The sequence below is a fragment of the Nannospalax galili genome, unplaced genomic scaffold, assembly GCF_000622305.1.
Source record: "Nannospalax galili isolate Female #2095 unplaced genomic scaffold, S.galili_v1.0 scaffold54, whole genome shotgun sequence".
Classification (NCBI taxonomy): domain Eukaryota; kingdom Metazoa; phylum Chordata; class Mammalia; order Rodentia; family Spalacidae; genus Nannospalax; species Nannospalax galili.
In genome coordinates, this window is record NW_008341028.1 from 4315375 (window position 1) to 4331593 (window position 16219).

General features: G+C 40.1%; 1 protein-coding gene across 7 annotated transcripts in view; it reads left to right on the forward strand.

Annotated features, from left to right (window-relative positions):
- The window catches only part of Hecw1 (HECT, C2 and WW domain containing E3 ubiquitin protein ligase 1), a 492247-nt gene that overhangs the window by 425631 nt on the left and 50397 nt on the right, over window positions 1-16219 (forward strand). For all 7 annotated transcript variants that reach the window (XM_008836284.1, XM_008836287.1, XM_008836281.3 and 4 more), the window contains 4 exons: window positions 1565-1670; window positions 4323-4419; window positions 14162-14245; window positions 14636-14745. In XM_008836284.1, coding sequence (XP_008834506.1) covers window positions 1565-1670; window positions 4323-4419; window positions 14162-14245; window positions 14636-14745 — 397 coding nt within the window. The remainder of the gene's footprint in view (window positions 1-1564; window positions 1671-4322; window positions 4420-14161; window positions 14246-14635; window positions 14746-16219) is intronic.

Here is a 16219-nt window from a genome sequence, read left to right on the forward strand (position 1 = left end):
AAAACAATGAGTCTTTCTGCAAGGAACAATATATTCTAAAATGAAATGGAGATCTTTTTTAAAGGTTAAAAAACTCATTCACTTTTATGTCTTACAGGGCTTATACTGAGTTCAATATTGTATAACTGTATTAATTCAACTGTGAACCTAGAAACTTAGGCACTTGTGAAAGAGATGTACTCTTTCTGTGGAATGTGTTACTGAATATGTTAAAGCTGTACTGAAATGCTTCTTCTAATCATGTAGTTATTAAAATTAAAATATATGTATATTAAGGTTCATTTTATCATACTTTCTCAAATATTACACTATATCTCATACATTTGGTAAATATGCTCCAAAGTGAAAAATCCATACTGCCTTGGTCTCTTTTTCCTGTTTGTTTTGTGTTTTGAGACAGGGTCTTGCTCTGTAGCCTCAGTTGATTGGGAGCTGGACTGATTCCCTGTTTTAGCCTCTGAGTGCTAAGATTACAGGCATGGACCACCATGCTGAGCTTTAAGGTCTTAAAGAAGAAATTATAAAAGGAATCATGATTTTAAAAATTATCATGCTTTAGAACTTAGGGAATTTATTAATTTTTAAATTTGACTTATGTTTCAGTTAATAAGTATAAATATGAATAGTCAAGCAACCTATTTATCCTAGGGGATCTTGTCAAAATTACCAACTAAAACCAAGATACTGGATGCAGGATGGTAGCAGGGTAGTTAGGATAATTAAGCACTTTATAGTCAAGTATTAGAAACTTGGTTCTCTTTCCCACAATTGAAATTTGAAGTAAAGTTGCTTTTTTGAAACTTTAAATTTTTCTATTGGTAAATTAGATGTCATAGGGCACACCTTGCGAAGTTTATGAGAATACAAGATACAGTGTGGAGAGAAACCAGAACAGCAGTTGGAATAATAGACACTGAAAAATGCCATTTGAGTGTAGTCAAGACTATATAAGAAGCGGGTACACTCCACATTCACTAATGAAGTTCAAAACTACCTCTCTAAAAGGAAGATTATAAGTGTACCTTTCTAATAATGTTAATCTAGAATTTATTTCTCTAATATTTCTGATATGAACAGATTCATAGTCTGTGCAGCACAATGATTAATATCCAGGTCATTTGGTCCAATCACTTTCTCCTTTTTTAATTTTTTAATATTTTATTATTTTTATGTGTATGAGTATATTGCCTGCATGTGTGTAAGTGCACCCATGTCGTGCAATGCCCACGAAAGTCGGAAGATGGTGTTGGATCCCCTGGAGTTAAGGATGGTCATTACCCACCGTGTAGGTGCTGGGAATAGAACCTGGGTCCTCTGCAAGTGCAGTCAGTGCTCTTAACTGCCAAGCCATCTCTCCAGCCCACCAATCACTTTCTTAAAAAGCATAATATAACACACACCAACTACTCTACTTACTCAATTTTTAAAATTCACTTAGTTTTCTTTAAGGAACTGAAACTTTAGGTGATGCCAAGATCTTTTAACCCTCATGTTGAAAAAATGGTATTAAAAGATTCTGAAACAGATGACAGATTTCTAATTTTATACTTTTGTTTAAAATTAGGCCTCAGAAGTCTCTAGAAACAGAGGAGCATCTTTACTGGCCAGGCCAGGACACAGTCTGGTAGCTGCTATTCGAAGCCAGCATCAACATGAGTCATTGCCATTGGGTATGTATCCTGTGTTTCAGGGCCCCTGGCTACCCACTACTGAGCATTGCTTTCCTTATGATCAGCCTTTAGTTCAAAGGCCTGGATTTTCTTTTTCTTCTTTAAAAAAATACATTTATTTGTTTTTTTTTTATTTAATTTATTGAGACAGGGTCTCACTGTATAACTCTGACTAGCCTGGAAATTATTATATAGACCAGGCTGGCCTTGAACTCATAGAGATCTGTCTGTCTCTGCCTCCGAAGCACTGGTGTTAAAGTCCAGTGCCACCACGACTGGGCTATCGTCTTTTATAACACTTACTGCACACCCTTTACTCCCATCACCCCCTCTGCCCTTCCCTCCCTCCCTCCCTCCCTCCCTCCATACTTCCATCTCTCCTTATTTCCTCTTAATCTTCATGATCCTTCTTATTTCCTCTGTTCAGTGATTGTTGATTAAATCCAGAAAAGCGTGGTTTAAACGAAACAACTGTTTCATTTTCTTCTATCTTTATGCAGGGTTTTGCACTGCTTTGGTGTTTATTTGTTTATTATTGTTATACCAAGGATTCGATGTGGGAGTGAGGTCCAATGTGACATGCTAGGCAAATACCCTAATATTAAGCTACAACCCCAGACTTTTTAAATATTTTATTATTTTTATTTTATGTGTATGAGTGTATTGCCTGCATGTATGTGAGTGCACCCATGTCGTGCAATGCCACGGAGGTCAGAAGAGGGCTTCGGATTCCCCTGGAACTGGAGCTAAGGATGGTTCGTAGCCGCCATGTGGGTGCTGAGAATCGAACCCGGGTCCTCTGCAAGAGCAGTCAGTGCTCTAAACCGCTGGGCCATCTCTCCAGCCCCAATCCCAGACTTTAAAAAAAATTGAGATTAGTTGCTGACTTTAACTTATTCTGTAGCCCAGGTAAGCCTTGAGTCATAGTGATCCTCCTGCCTCAGCCTTCTGAATAGCTAGGATTACAGGCCTGTGCCACCAGATCCAGGTATATGTAGATTTTTAAGACTTATTTTTTTATTTTTTATGTGTATGTTTATGTGTGTGTGCGTGTACACGTGCATACTCCATATATGTGCAGATGCCCTCAGCAGCCAGAAGACATCATTGAATTCCCCTGCAGCTGTAGTTACAAGCAGTTGTGAGCCACCTGACATGGGTGCTGGAACCCAAACTTGGGTCCTCTGGAAGAGCAGCCAGTGCTCTTAACCACTGAGCCATCTCTCTAGACTTTTTTTTAGTGGAATATTTTTATTCTTTGAGAATTTCATACATGTATGCAAAGTATTTTGATCGTATCTACCTCCCACTCCCCGCCCCCAGCTCCTCCTGGACCCCTGCTCCCCACTACATCCCAACTTGATGTCAGCTTCTTTTTTTTTTGTTTATTCACTGAGTCCAATTAATGCTGTGTACATATGTGTGCATGGGCTTAGGGTCATGCACTGGAGAATGTGCACCCTACCAAGGGACATGCCATTGAAGAAAACTCACTCTCCCTCCCATAGTAGCCATCAACTGCCTGTAACTCCTCAAGGATGGGGCCTTATAACACCCTGCCCCATCGATGCTGAAATGTTGACTGGACTGATACTGTGCAGGTCTTGTGGAGGCAACTACAACTGCTGTGACTTCATGAGTGCAATGGCCCTGTCATGTCCGTAAGATGCTGTTTCCTCCAGTCTTTCTGAACCTCTGGCTCTTAAAATCTTTATGCTTCACCTTTTGTGATGTTTCCCGAGCCCCTGGTAGAGAGAGTGTTACTGATGTTAAGACTGAGCACTCCACAGTCACTTACTCTCTGTACTTTGACCAGTTGTGAGCCTCTGCATAACCACTGTCCTCTGCAAAAAGAGGCTTCTCTGATGAGGGCTGTGAGCTTCACTAATTTATGAGCATAAAGATAAGTATTTAGAAGGCATTTTAATACTATGTCCATTTATCAAAATAACAACAGTGGGTTCTCCTGTCAGGTCTATGACTGCCTAGCTACTGGTCAGGTTTACAGTACGAGGAATGTGTTCTCTCATGTAGAGCAGGCCTTAAATCCAATCAGAAAGTGGTTGATTACCCCAATAACATTTATGCCATTATTGCACCAATGAGGGTATCTTGCCAGGAGAGTTGTGCAGCTGAAAACTGAGTAAACTATATGTAGTTTTAAAATTTATTCTCTCTTTCCATGTATATGTGGGGGAAAGCTTGCACAGTCATCATTCCCAACCTCAACTACTTCTCAAAGTACCTATATTAAGGAAAATATGATGAGAAGTCTAAATATTGACAATATCCATCACTAGGACAGGGAAATCAATGCATAGCCATAGGCAGTAAAAGGATTTCTCTGAATTCAAGAGTCATTTGCCATCACTTTGACAAAAGGATTAAGAAAACCTACAAGGACTAGAGAACTCCAGTCAGATGTTCTAATCTCCTACTGTCCACACAGAGATAAACACTCTGGATAGTTCCTGGCATACTAAAGATGATTGACTTAGACTTGATTCACTTTTAGTCTTATCTCTGAAGATAATAATATTTTTATGCAAGAGCTCTTTTTATGAGAACTTCATATTTCTACATCTTCCTAGTATCCTGTGAGCATTTTAGAATCATTAGCTCAACCACTATTCTGCACTTCTTTTATTTCAGCGTATAATGACAAAATTGTGGCATTTCTTCGCCAGCCGAACATTTTTGAGATGCTACAAGAACGTCAGCCAAGCTTAGCAAGAAACCACACACTCAGGTAAGTTCATCTCTTGCCCCAGAACACTTGGTCTTTCCAATTCTTTTTACAGGTTGGTAAACAACCATGTGGAGCGTGAACAGAAACTTGTGATGCATTTCATTCCTGAATTTAGATTATAATTTGAGTCCTCAAAATGAAGGGTCTAGTGTTCTGTAAAATTTCATACAGATGGTAATACTTTCAGGTTACAGAGAATTTATATGGTGCAGAAATGATTTCCACTGATTTGAAAAAAGGAACAGGAATAAAATAGTTTTCATTAAAATTTGTATATAAAATGCCATCCAGATTAAATGAGTTTTCAAATATAATTTTAATGATAAATTATTAAATGACAATATTTAAACCTAAACAAGCAAACACAAAGTATTATGTGTTCTAACTACTTAAATAATAGTGTATAGGAGAGTCATTTTTTAAAGAGACAATCATTCATGAATATTGTACTTACATCATTACCATCCCTCCATCTCCCTGTCCAGGTCTTGCCATGTTACCTCACACACACACATTCCCTCTCAATTTTGAGATAATTTCTTTGATTATTATTGTTACACATACACACACACACATACACATGCACACACATATATAGTATGTATAATCTACAGAGTCCATTGGGTGGTACCTTTATTTACATATGTTTAGGGATGACCACTTGGGATTGGATAATTTATCACAGAGCTCTTGGTTGGGGAATACTGATTCTCTCTCTCTCTCTCTCTCTCTCTCTCTCTCTCTCTCTCTCTCTCCATCCATCCATCCATTGATTGCCTGCATCTCTTCATCCAGAGGTGGGATCGTGTGAGATTTCCACCATACACATTAGCATGGCAGCCTATATGGTAATTTTTCAGGTCTTGATTAGGCAAGATGTTAGATGTTGATGATAATGGGTGCAGCTTCCCTGTCACATCTAGAAGACACAATCCAGCAGCAGGCATCCTGGACCTCTTGCTCTAACTCTCCTCCCCACCCTTGAGTGATGTTCCTTGAGTCTTCAGCATAGGGGTTTGCATTTTAAGTGTATCAGTTGGGACTGGGCACCCCACAGTCTCATATTCTCTATATTTTGACCAGTTGTGGAATATTCTCCATCTGTTGCAAAAAGAAAGCTTCCTTGATGAGTGGTGAAAACTCTACTTACCTGTGGACATAAGTACTCTGAATATAGAAGAAATTATATTGGTTTAGGAAAGTAGCAATAGTAAGTTATCTTCTGGGATCTATGACCTCTCCAGCCACAGGTATTTGACTATATTTACAAAACCAGGAATAGATTCCCTCCTATAAAGTGGGTCTTAATTCCAATTAGACAGCTGTTGTTTGCCCTCAAGATGAAAGTGCCAATATTATATCAATAGAGACATTTTGCTGGCCCAGTTATTGTTGTGATTCATAGGCTTTACAGTTGGGTAGGACTATTTTTTTCCCTCTAGGTAGCCCACATAACACCTTCCTATATTGTAGGAGCTAATCTTCAGGGAGACTTCCAAGTCAGTTACAGCTCGATTTCTCCATGTTCTGTGTCCGAACTGTGTGATGTCTTTAGCACCAGGGTCTCAATTCTGGGAAGAAACCAAGGCCGATGGGAACAGCCTGCATTGTTCTGGGAGACTCTTTGACTAACCTAACAACTCAAGGGAGGTTTCTTGTTGGGTTTTTTTTTGACAGGGTCTCCCTGTAGCCCCAGCTGGCCTGGAAATTGCTAAGCAGACCAGGCTGGCCTCGAACTCACAGAAATCGGCCTGCCTCTGCCTCCCGAGTGCTGGGATTAAAGGCATGCGCCACCACGCCCAGCGGGAGGTTTCTTTTGCTTGGCACTGGTTTTTTCAAACATCCTTGACTTATCTTTCCCTCTCTCTCCCTCTCTATTACCCTCCCCCTTTCTAGTTAAATCTTGCACCCCTATTTTTCCCATTTCTCCCTTGAAATCACTGTGTCCTACTGTTCCACTTTCTAAGGCGCCTTCTCCCTCCCTTCCTCATGGTGTCTTTCTACTCTCCTAGCTTCTGTGGTTATTTCTGCCTGTATGTTAATACCTAAGGAGTCAGAGCAGGGAATCCAAAAATATGATAGAACACGTGGCATTTGTCTTTCTGGGTTTGAGTTGCTTTATTCAGCATTATGTTTTCTACCTCTGTTCATTTACCTGCAGACTTCATGATTTCGTTTTACTTTAGTTGAATACAACTCCCGTGTGTATTTATCCTACATGTTCATTATCTGTTCATCAGTTGACAGGCATTAGTTTTTTTCCATTTCCTCTCTGTTTGAAAAGAGCAGCAACGGCTTGGCTGAACAAGTGTCTGTATAATAGGATAGCAAGTCCTTTGGGTATTTGCCAAGGAGTGGTATAGCTGGGTCATATCTACTTTTATCTTTTTAAGAATCCTCCACACTGATTTCCATCGTAGCTGAACTAGTGTGCAAGCCCACCAACAGTGAATTAGTGCTCTTCTTTCCCGGCTTCCTTACCAGCATTTGTTGTCAATTGTTTTCTTGATCTTAGCCAGTATGTCTGGGGTAAGATGAAATGCTGAAGTACTTTTAATTTTCATTTCCTTCAGTGCTAAGGATAGTCTTAAAGAGATTTCTTAGCCATTTTCTTATTTCTTTTTTTAAATGTTTTATTATTTTTATTTTATGTGTATGAGTGTATTGTCTGCTTGTATGTAATGCACCCTCTGCTCGCAGAGGTCAGAAAAGAGTGTTGGATCCCCTGGAACTGGAACTATGGACAGTTGTTAGTCATCATGTGGGTGCTGGGATTCAAACCCCGGTTTTCTGCAAAAGCAGCCAGTGCTCTTAACCGCTGAACCATCTCTCCAGCCCCCATTTTATTTATTATTTTGAGAATTCTCTGTTCAGATCTACCACCCATTTTTCCATTCGTTTTCTTGATTCTTTGTTTTCTGTATTCTTTGTATATTCTGGATATTAATCTTTTATTGGCTGCATGACTGGCAAACATCGCTCCCTCTTTGTGAGCTTCCTCTTCTTTCAATTGATTATTTTCTTTGCTGTACAGAAATTTTTAGTTTAATGAAGTCCCATTTGTCAATTGTTGACCATAATTCCCAAATGAATGAGGTCTGAATTAGAAAATCCATTCCTACACTTATATCTTATAGGGAGCCATCTGTGTTTTCTTCTAAGAGCTTCAGTGTTTCAGATTCATGTTGAGGTCTTTGATCCATTTGGAATTGATTTTTGCACAGAGGGATAGATGTGTCTAATTTCATTCATCTACATGTGGACATCCAGTTTCCCCAGCACCATCTGTTGAAGATGCTGTCTTTCTCCAGTGTGTTCTTTTGGCATCTTTGTCAAATATCAAATGGCTGTAATAAATTATGCTAAGTTAAAAGATTGCCTTAATAAGAAGAGACTTTGGGATTTTGAATGGTGGGTGTTGAGACTGTTAAAAACTATAGGAACTTTTGAAGTTGGACTGAATGCATTTTGCATGATGATACGGGCCTGAGCCTATAGGCGCCAAGGACTCAAATGTGGTTTGAATGAAAAATATCCCTCAGAGCTTCAAATATTTAGTTTCTCCCCAGTTGGTGGCGCTATCTGGGAGGTCATGGAATTTTCTGGTGACACCTTGCTAGAGGGAGTGTGTCGCTGGAGGTGGGCTTGGGGAGTTCGTAGCCTCACCCCATTTTCAGATGGCTCTCTCTGCTTCATGTTTTCTGTTGGTGTGAGCTCTCAGCCTCTGCTCCAGTAACCATGTCTACTGCTCCCTGCCATGTTTCCCTAACATGGTGAACTCATCCCTCTGGAACCATAAGCCAAAATAAACTGTTCCTTCACCAAGTTGTTTTGGTTATGGTTTTTTATCACAGCAACAGAAAGGTAAATAATAGAAAGTCTTTCGCCTCCTTGGTTGGGTTTATTTCTAGATATATTCTTGAGGCTACTGTGAATGAGCTTTTCAATGATCTCTTCTCAGCTTCTTGTTAATTGGTATATAGAAAAACTACTCATTTTGTAAGTTGACTTTGTATCATGCTACTTTGCTAAAAGTCTTTATCATTTCCACGAGTTTTGGGGTGGAACTTTGGGGATCTGCTATTTATGATGCCATATAATCTACAAATAGAGACAATTTGAGTTCCTTTTTCTATAAGTATACGGATACTTATAGAAAGTATATATCTCGGCATTGCACGACACGGGTGCACTCACATACATGCAGACAATACACTCCTACACGTGAAATAAAAAATAATAAATAAATAAATAAAATAAAGTGTATATTTAAAAGTGTAAGGAGTGCATATAGCTGACAGCTGTATCTTCTTCCTGATTTTAATGGAATTGCTTCGAGTTTTTCTCCTTTTAGAATGATGTTGGCTGTGGGTTTGTCATCTATATCTTTTTCACGTTGAACTATGTTCCCTCTAGTCCTATTTTCTCTAGGACTTTCATCCTGAAGCCTTGTTGGATTTCATCAAAGGCATTTTCTACATCTATTGAAATGATCATGAAATTTTTGTCTTTAAGTTCATCGATATAATTTACTACATTAATTGATTTAAGTATATTGAACCATCCTGTGTCTCTGGAATAAAGTCAACTTAATTATGATGGATGATCTTTTTGTTAGAGACCTGTATGTGTTTTGCAAATATTTTATTGAGAATTTTTACATCTATGGTGATCAGGGATCTCGGCCTACAGTCTCGTTTTGCTCTCTCTTTACCTGGTTTGGGGATTAGAGTAACATTGGCTTTGTAGAAGGAGTTCGAGTTTGGAAGTGCTCCCTGTGGTTCCAAAGTATTGGTTATAGTTCTTCTTTGAAAATCTGGTAGAATTCTGCTGTGACTCCATCTGGACCTGGGCTTTTATTAGTCAGAAGATTTTGTATTACTGTTTCAATATCCTTATTTGTTATGGGTCTCTTTGTTTAAATTTGGTGGATCAGCTGAAACTGGAAACTCATCCATTTCTTTTAGGTTTTCTAAATTAATAAAGTATGTTATTAAAATATTTCCCTATAATGTTCTGGATTCATTGGTGTCTACTGTAATGTTTCTCTATTCTTCTGTGACTCTGGTGATTTGGGTCTGCATTTCTTTTGAATAATTAGGCTAAGGGTTTGTCAACCTTGTTAAACAAACAGGTTTAGATTGACTGATTCTTTGTTTCGTGTGCTTTGTTCCTATTTAGTTAATTTCTTGTCTGATTTTTCCCCTGTAAAGAATTTGGTTTGGTTTTGTTCCTGTTTTTCCAGGTTCTTGACTTGTACCATTCAGTCATTTATTTGTACTCTTTCTAATTTAAAAAATATTAATTTTTAGCTGGGCATGGTGGTACACACCTTTAATCCCAGCCCTCGGGAGGCAGAGGCAGGTGGATCTCTGTGAGTTCAAGGCCAGCCTGGTCTACATAGTGAGTTCCAGGACAGCTGGGGCTACAGGGAGACCCTGTCTCAAAAAGAGCAAAAAAAATTAATTTTTATTCTATGTGTATGAGTGTTTTGCCTGCGTGTATGTAAGTGCACCATGTGCATGCAATTCCCACATAGGCCAGAAAAGGGCATTGATTCCCCTAAAACTTGAGTTATTGATTATTGTTAGATGCAGTGTGGGTCCTGGGACCCATACCTGGGTCCTCTGCAGGAATAGCCAGTCCTCCTAGCCACTGAGCCATCTCTCCGACCCCTCTTTGATATATTTTTTTTTTCTTTTTTGGTCTTTTTGAGACAGGGTCTCCCTGTAGCCCCAGCTGTCCTGGAATTCACTCTGTAGACCAGGCTGGCCTTGAACTCACAGAGATCTGCCTGCCTCTGCCTCCTGAGTGCTGGGATTAAAGGAGAGTGCCACCACGCCCGGCCCTCTTTGATATTTTTAATGGAGACTCTTTAGAGCTATAAATTTCCCTCTTAGGGCTGCTTTTAATCTGTACAAAAGGCTTTGTTGTATTGTGTTTTCATTTTCATTAAGTTACAGGGATCTTTCTCATTCCCTCTTGATTTCTTTGACTCATTCATCATTCAGTAGAGTGTTGCTTAATCTCCATGATTTTGTGTAATTACTAGAGATCCTTTTGCTGTTGATTTTAAGCTTTAATTTACTATAGTTATATGGGATGTATGGAATTATTTGTTTCTTTATATTTGTTAAATTTTGTTTCTGTGCCAATGTGTGCTCTTATTTAGAGAAACTTCCATGTGCTGCTAAGTAGAATGTATATACTTTAACGCTTAGGTGGAAGTCTGTAGGTGTCTGTTAGATCTAGGTTGACATATGACATCAATTAATTCTGATGTGTCTCTGTTTACTTTTTGTCCAGATGACCTGTCCATTGGAGAAAATAGGGTATTAAAGTCACTTGCTATTATTAGGACGGGGTTAGTCTGTGTCCTGAAGTTCAGTAGTATGATTTTATGAAATTTGCTGTACCAAAGTATGGTACGTGTAAGTTTAGGATTCTTGTTTCCCTAGTTAATTGTTCCCTTGGTCAGAATGAACTGTCCTTCTTTATCTTTTCTGAGTAATTTTAGCTTAAACTCTATTTTCTCAGCTATTAGGATGCAATGCCTGCTTGTTTTTTGTTCCCATTCGCTTGGAATACATTTTTCATCCTTTCACTCTAAGATGGCACCTATCCTTGAAGTCAAGATTCATACCTGTAGGCAACAAAAAAGATGGATTTTGTTTCTTAATCCATTCAACTATCAGGCATGTTGGTATTACAAGAACCTTGGAAAATTTCTAATGTAGAATTCCTGACCTTTTTAAGCTTATTGACTTCCTTAAGAATATGGTGAAGAAGCTAGACACCTTTAATCCTAACACTCAGAGGCAGAGGCAGAGGCACGCAGATCTCTCTAAGATGGAAGCCAGCCTAGTCTCCATAGTGAGTTCCAGACAAGCTGGGGCTACCAAGGAGACCCTGTCTCAAAAATAAATAGGGGCTGGAGAGAGAGCTCAGTGGTTAACAGCACTGGTTTTTCTTGCAAAAGACCCGGGTTTGAATCCCAGCACCCCCATGGCAGCTAACAGCCATCCATAACTTCAGTTCCAGGATATTTGATGCCTTCTTCTGTCCTCTGCAGGCACTGCATGATATGGATGCACTTACACACTTGCAGACATAACACTGATACACATAAAATACAAATAAATAAATAAATACAAAAATCTAATGAAGAGGCTGGAAAGATGGCTCAGTGGTTAAGAGTACTTGCTGCTCTTGAAGAGTACCTGGGTTCAGTTCCCAGCACTGACAGGGTAGCTAGCTGCTAACAGCTATCTATAACTCCAGTTACAGGGGGATCTGAGAAACTTTCCGGCTTCCTAAGGCACCAGGCACACATGTGGTAAATTTATATCCATGTGGGCAAAACACTCATATACATAAACTAAATACATCTTTTTTAAAAAGGTTTAAAGGATCTGATAAAGCCTATTTTAGACTCTTCCTCCACATATGAATCTGCTGGTTTATAACTTCGAGCAGCTAAAGAAACAATGGATTCATTCAGCAGGTTGACAACAAGATACCAGGTGGAGAGGGAGATGAAGTCAGAAAGCTCAGGGGCTAATAGCATGCTTATCTCTAAGTCCTGATTCATCTCTCCTCAAATCAGTACTTTCAACAAGAAAGAAGAAAGCAGCTTAAATAGATTTGGGTCCCTTGAGGCAACAGTGTAACCTGCCCAGGAGGTTTTATGTAGAGTTCACATAAATTTGAGAGCCATTGGCTGAAGTTGGTGTATCAGAGGAAAAGGTCCAACAGTGTCTTCCAAACAGTAAGACTGAAGTAAAGTCTGGATTTGGAGGGTAAACCTTGGGGATGTAGGAGGAAGGAGAAGCAGGTGGAAACGTAAGCTGGTACTTGTAACTACGGCTGGGCTGGGTAGCCCAGTCTGCTTCCTTTTCCAAACTCCAGTTAGAGGAGCTACAGTGAACCTCCCCCAGGCTCTGGGAACAGCATTTACTCAAGTGGTATTTCACTTCTACCAAGGTTGATCCCAAGTTCTCTGTTCAGTTACATTTTACATATCTGTAGAGCCCACAAAGATTTCTGCACTTTTTGCCAAAAAGTCAAGTTGATTATATTTTTGCCAGAATATACACAAGTTATGCAGATGTGGATTCACAATCCAACAGAGAGCAATGTTGTATCAGCCGCATTCCCTACAGTGCTACTGGGGTAAACAGAGTGAAGATATATGAGATCTCTTTGTATTTGTTCTTTTAATTACTCGAGCCTCAGCTTATATAAAAATTTAAATTTAAAAATCTAAGTATTATAAAAATAAAATCAGTCCCCAAGTTTCCCCAAGACTTATGCTGGGAAAGGCAAACATTAACTCATTTGAAGCAAGTATATATGTAATTATTGCAGGTGGTTTTGGTAAGAGCAGGAAACGAATTTTCAAAGTTAATTTAATCAAAAGAAATAATACTTGCCCAGAGAGTTCCTTGAACTAACTTTCCATATTAGGTTTGGAAGTCAGGATAGGTCATCTGTAACTAAACTGAGATAAGCTGAGGCCTGTGCTTTGACTAATCCTGAATATCCTTGTTTGCTCTGAATCATGGGTTATGGGCATGCGGGTTTCGTGGAGCGCCAGCTGCTGGGCGTGGCGCCGGTCTCCCACACATCGCTGGAGTGCGGTGGGTCCCGCGGGCCACGTCTGCTGTTTGGGTCCCTGGCTCTCCGCCACTGGGGTGTGCGCGTGTCCCCCACCGCGTTGCTGTGGGTCTCCGTATTGCCGGAGCTGGCGGCTCTAGGACCGCTGTCAGCTGCCCGGTCGGGTTCCGTTTCAATTTCCATGGTGCACTCCCTCTAAATTTGAGATCCCTTGGCCACCAGGTCACGAGGGGAGGTGCGAGAAAAGGCGAAAGCAGGGTCTCCGTGAGTCGTGGTTTATGAAGAGACAGCTCTCTCCGGGAAAACTGGATCGTAGGCAGTAAGACACAGAACTCAGCTCAGTACAGCTCCTTTATTCAGTGACTCAGCTCGGCTCCAGGTCTTAGTGATTCAGCTCCGATTAATTAGGGGAAACCAGGACATTTATACTGTGGGGGCAGTGGCAAAAGCCTTAGTGGATAGGTTTCAGGATGCCCCATTTACATGTGGTGGTGGGCTTCTGCCAGGCTGCCAGACATTGCCTTCAGACTGCCTGAAAATCACACAGGAAAACCTGGCAGTTTCAGAGCCGGAGGCCATGTTTCTGTGACGGCTACTTCAAAGGTGAGTCAGGAAGATGCTGGGAAGGCACCCTGCTGATAAAAGGAGTCTCTGCATATGAAGCCGAGCCCATGGGCTATCCGGACATGGAGAGAATGCTACTTTACACAACAGGGGTCCCCAACAATGGGTGCCCTTTGTACCCAATTGGCATTATAAACTTTCCATCAGGCACAAGATTTCCTGAGCAACATCCCATACTTTGTCTTCTGTGCCTTACAATGGTGTTTTGAGACCAAAAGTAGCCTTTCCACAGTTCCCCCAGCCTGGCTGCCCTCTTGCCTTTATCAGGCTCTGACTTTGCTGTGCTCTTCAACTTTTGTATCTGTCTGAGCTTCAGAAAAAGCCATCCCCTGTAAAGCATCTACAAACCCACAAGCTGAGTTCTGAGTACTGTAAAATGCACCAGATGTTAGGTAATGCTGTTTAGCCATTTCGCAAGAGTGAATTAAAAAGAAATCTAAAATGGTTTTTCTTTTAGCCTTTGTACTGATATGTAATTCTCATCTTTCCAACATTACTCCAGGGAGAAAATCCATTACATTCGGACAGAGGGCAATCATGGGCTTGAGAAGTTGTCCTGTGATGCAGATCTAGTCATTTTGCTGAGGTAAGGTATTGTACCTGAAAGTGCCTGAAATAATTCTCAAAAAGATGCAGTGGAACTTGATGGGTGGGGTATAGGAAAAGGTTCTGGACCACCCTGAAAGGGATGAGAATCAAATATTTGTCATTTGTTCTAGAAGATTCTAATACTCTAGTAGGTAAAAATGAAGGGTCTCCAGCCTTAATGGACAGTACTTGTCACCCATTCTTGTCTTTATTTGGACAACTAGAGCATCAAGAGTTATGTGAAGCTCTTGAAGACTTTGTTGTAGGAATAATAAAGGCTTTAAAAAAAAAACAGAATCTGTAAATGGGAACTCTGACTGCTCTTACACAATCTGTGAATACTTTCTCAAGGGACTGAAAACTAATTTTTCTCTTTTTAATCTTGCAGTCTCGTTGAAGAAGAGATTATGTCCTATGTACCCCTGCAGGCTTCCTTCCACCCTGGGTATAGCTTTTCTCCTCGCTGTTCCCCCTGTTCTTCACCTCAGAACTCCCCAGGTAACTTGGGATTCGGGCCTGCTGTTGCCTAAGTGGTCGTGTGTTTTCACCAACTGAAAGGGAATCCAGACAGTTCTGTGTGTGCCATCTCTCTCTCTTCATTCCTCTCAATTTTCTGATCAGAAGTACACTCTCTAAATCAGGTATTGACACACTGCTGTCTATTTTTATAATGTCTAAACACTACAATTAGATTTGTTTATGTTTTAAAGTAATTGAGAAAAAGCTTTTTGGAGACAGAACCTCACTATTTAGCCTGAGTAGTCCTCAAACTCATGATCATTCTGCCCTAGTCCCCCAGATATTGGGATTATAGGAGTGTGCCATCATGCCCACCCAAAACAACTTTTTAAAACACAATATGATAAGAAAACAAAATTTCAGGATGTCTAAAGAATGACTTACTGAAGTCTAGCCATGCCTGTTCACTTATGTTTGCTGTGGGAGCTTTCATACTCAATGATAGCAGAGAGGAGTAATACTAATAAAAACTGTGTTGGCCAAAAGGCCTAAATATTTACTCTCTGCCCCTTTACAGAAGCAGATCCCTGCCCTAACATGTTCTTATAGTTCGGTTTCTCTGCTGCTGTGATAAAACACCGACCAAAACCAATTTGGGAAAGGGTTTATTTCAGCCCACAGGTTACTGTCCATCATCAAGAGAGGGCAGGGCAGGATCTCAAGCAGGAACCTGGAGACAGAAACTGAAGTAGAGTCCATGGAGGAGCGCTGCTTACTGACTTGCTTCCCCTGGCCTGCTCAGCTACTTCGCTTACACAGCCCAGGCCTACCTGTCCAGGGCAGACACCACTCACAGTTGATTGGGCCCTCCTTCATCAACTAGCAAACAAAAAAATGTCCCACAGACATGCTCACAGCCCAGTGTAATGGAGAAAATTCTCTAGTTGAGGCTCTCTCATCCCAGGTGACTCTAGTTTAGGAAGTTAACAAAAACTAAACAGCACATGTGTCATTGCATTTCTGAGGCTGCATTTCAAATGAAAGGTCCTTTCTGAAAACTTTGCCTTAGCTCTTAGAAGTCTTGGTATACCCATTCTGATAACAGATTTACCCGGGACCATTCTTACATCTCTACAGTGATTCCAAAGAATTTTCCTATACCACATGAAATTATTCTGTTTTGTCTATATTTCAAAGTGATTTGCCCATTGCACAAAAATCTTTGTATTTTCCATTCTAAATGAAGATATATGTGTTGATTGAAGTATTCAGCAAAAATATATTTCCTTGAGTCTTCATGATAATTAGACAAATCCAGGCCACCAAATCATATATAGTTATTATAGAATTTCTCCATATTTTTGGCTTGCATTCTCATAGTTATAGGTTTCTATGTAAACCAAAATCTCTTTTTGTAGCCTTAAAAGTTAAAAAAAAAAAAAAAACTCCAGGATCTTCTTTTCTCAAAACCAGTTTGACATGAGGAAATTGAGGTTACTAATTTATGACTTAA